Below are 1,606 nucleotides of genomic sequence, written 5' to 3' on the forward strand. Positions count from 1 at the left end.
CAAGGGAAGGGGAGAAGCAGCTGAGAAGTGGGGGGGAGAGCCACGAAGTTATTTCTGTTTGTGCCCTACAGCTCCCGGAAGACGCAGTGGCAGACAAACTTACAGCCGGTACCAGACCCTGGAGTTAGAAAAGGAGTTCCTCTTCAACCCGTATTTGACACGGAAGCGGCGGATTGAGGTCTCTCACGCCCTGGGACTGACCGAGAGACAAGTGAAGATCTGGTTCCAGAACAGGAGGATGAAGTGGAAAAAAGAAAACAACAAAGATAAGCTGCCGGGGGCCAGGGACGAGGAGAAAACGGAAGAAGAAGGGAATGAGGAAGAGGAAAAAGAAGAGGAGGAAAAAGAAGAAAGCAAGGACTGAGTTCTCAGCCCCTTGAAGTCTCGTTTTATGGCAGATGATAAATCGAGATGTTTACGACGGTCATTTGCTTTTATAGAGTATAGAATGGAGAGGCTCACACAGCAGTAACTACCTGTCAAACAGTTGTAGCCTTTTTTATTGTCATAGAAACTTCCCCTACTTTTTTTCCCCCTCCCTTTTTTTTTTTTTTTTTTCCCTTTCTTTTTTAATAGCGGCGTTTTTAGCTCCAGAAATACATAGTTGGCTCCAGCGCAGCGACGCTGTGTGTGTGTGCTGGGGGGGGGGAAGGAAATGGTGCAGCAAAACCCGACACCCCCCACCCAGAGGCCACAGCGCGGAGGATCTCGTCCCCGTGCTCGTCCCCGGCTGCACAAAATGTATTTATTTGAACAGCTTTGACTTTGCCTTTTTCCGCTTGGTTTTGCCTCTCGCGAATGACCCCGGGGGAAGCGCGGGGGTGTCGGTGCGGTGGCCGTCTATCGGGGCCGATCGCCGCTCCTAAAAGCCGCTTATCACCCATTGAGGGGCCGATCCTGCGAGATAAGGGGGGGCTCGGAGCCTACCTGGCAGCGCCCGCACCTCCTCGCCATTGCGCTCCCATTGGGTTCCCACTTGAGTACCCATAATGTTCCTATTGGGTTCCCAGTGTGCTCCCATTGGGTTCCCATTGGGCTCCCATCGTGTTCCCATTGGGGTCCCACTGCGTTCCTATTGGATTCCCATTGTGTTCCCATTGGGTTCCCGTCGCGTTCCCATTGTGTTCCCATTGGGTTCCCATAGGGCTGAGCGCAGAAAATACCTGTTTTTCTTCTTGCTTAGGACTCGATAGGCCGAAATTCGCCCCCCACCCGCCCCCTTCGCCCCCCACCCCGATCCCCATAGGCGCTGTTTGCCCTTTGGCTGTGTGAGCACTCGAAATTCTTCATGTACTACCTAAAGGGAAAACCTGCAATAATTACCAGAACTAGTATCAACAAAGGGGCTGACATATCCTAAATTTCACTTGCTCCGAATTTATTTAAGAGAGAGAGCCGTGTTTCTGCCCTGATGCAAGCTACTAAGTAGCATAACATAATCATAAAATAATAATAATATTAATAATAATAATAATAATAAACCAACCAACCTTGTATTGTACTTTATCACTACCTATAGAAGGAGTCATGCTTTGGAAGTATTTGTAATGCGGTTTTATTGTCGTTTGTTGCTGCTTATTTTCTCGAAATAATAATTAAAAAAAAA

At 48.7% G+C, this 1,606-nt stretch overlaps 1 protein-coding gene across 1 annotated transcript in view; it reads left to right on the plus strand.

Moving 5' to 3' along the window:
* Window positions 1–1,569, plus strand: part of HOXC8 (homeobox C8) — a 3,777-nt gene extending 2,208 nt beyond the window's left edge. The window contains exon 2 of the mRNA XM_021382481.1: window positions 72–1,569. Coding sequence (XP_021238156.1) covers window positions 72–364 — 293 coding nt within the window. The 3' untranslated portion in view covers window positions 365–1,569. The remainder of the gene's footprint in view (window positions 1–71) is intronic.
* Window positions 1,570–1,606: the final 37 nt, after the last annotated feature.

The sequence above is a fragment of the Numida meleagris genome, unplaced genomic scaffold (genome assembly GCF_002078875.1).
Source record: "Numida meleagris isolate 19003 breed g44 Domestic line unplaced genomic scaffold, NumMel1.0 unplaced_Scaffold244, whole genome shotgun sequence".
NCBI classification, from domain to species: domain Eukaryota; kingdom Metazoa; phylum Chordata; class Aves; order Galliformes; family Numididae; genus Numida; species Numida meleagris.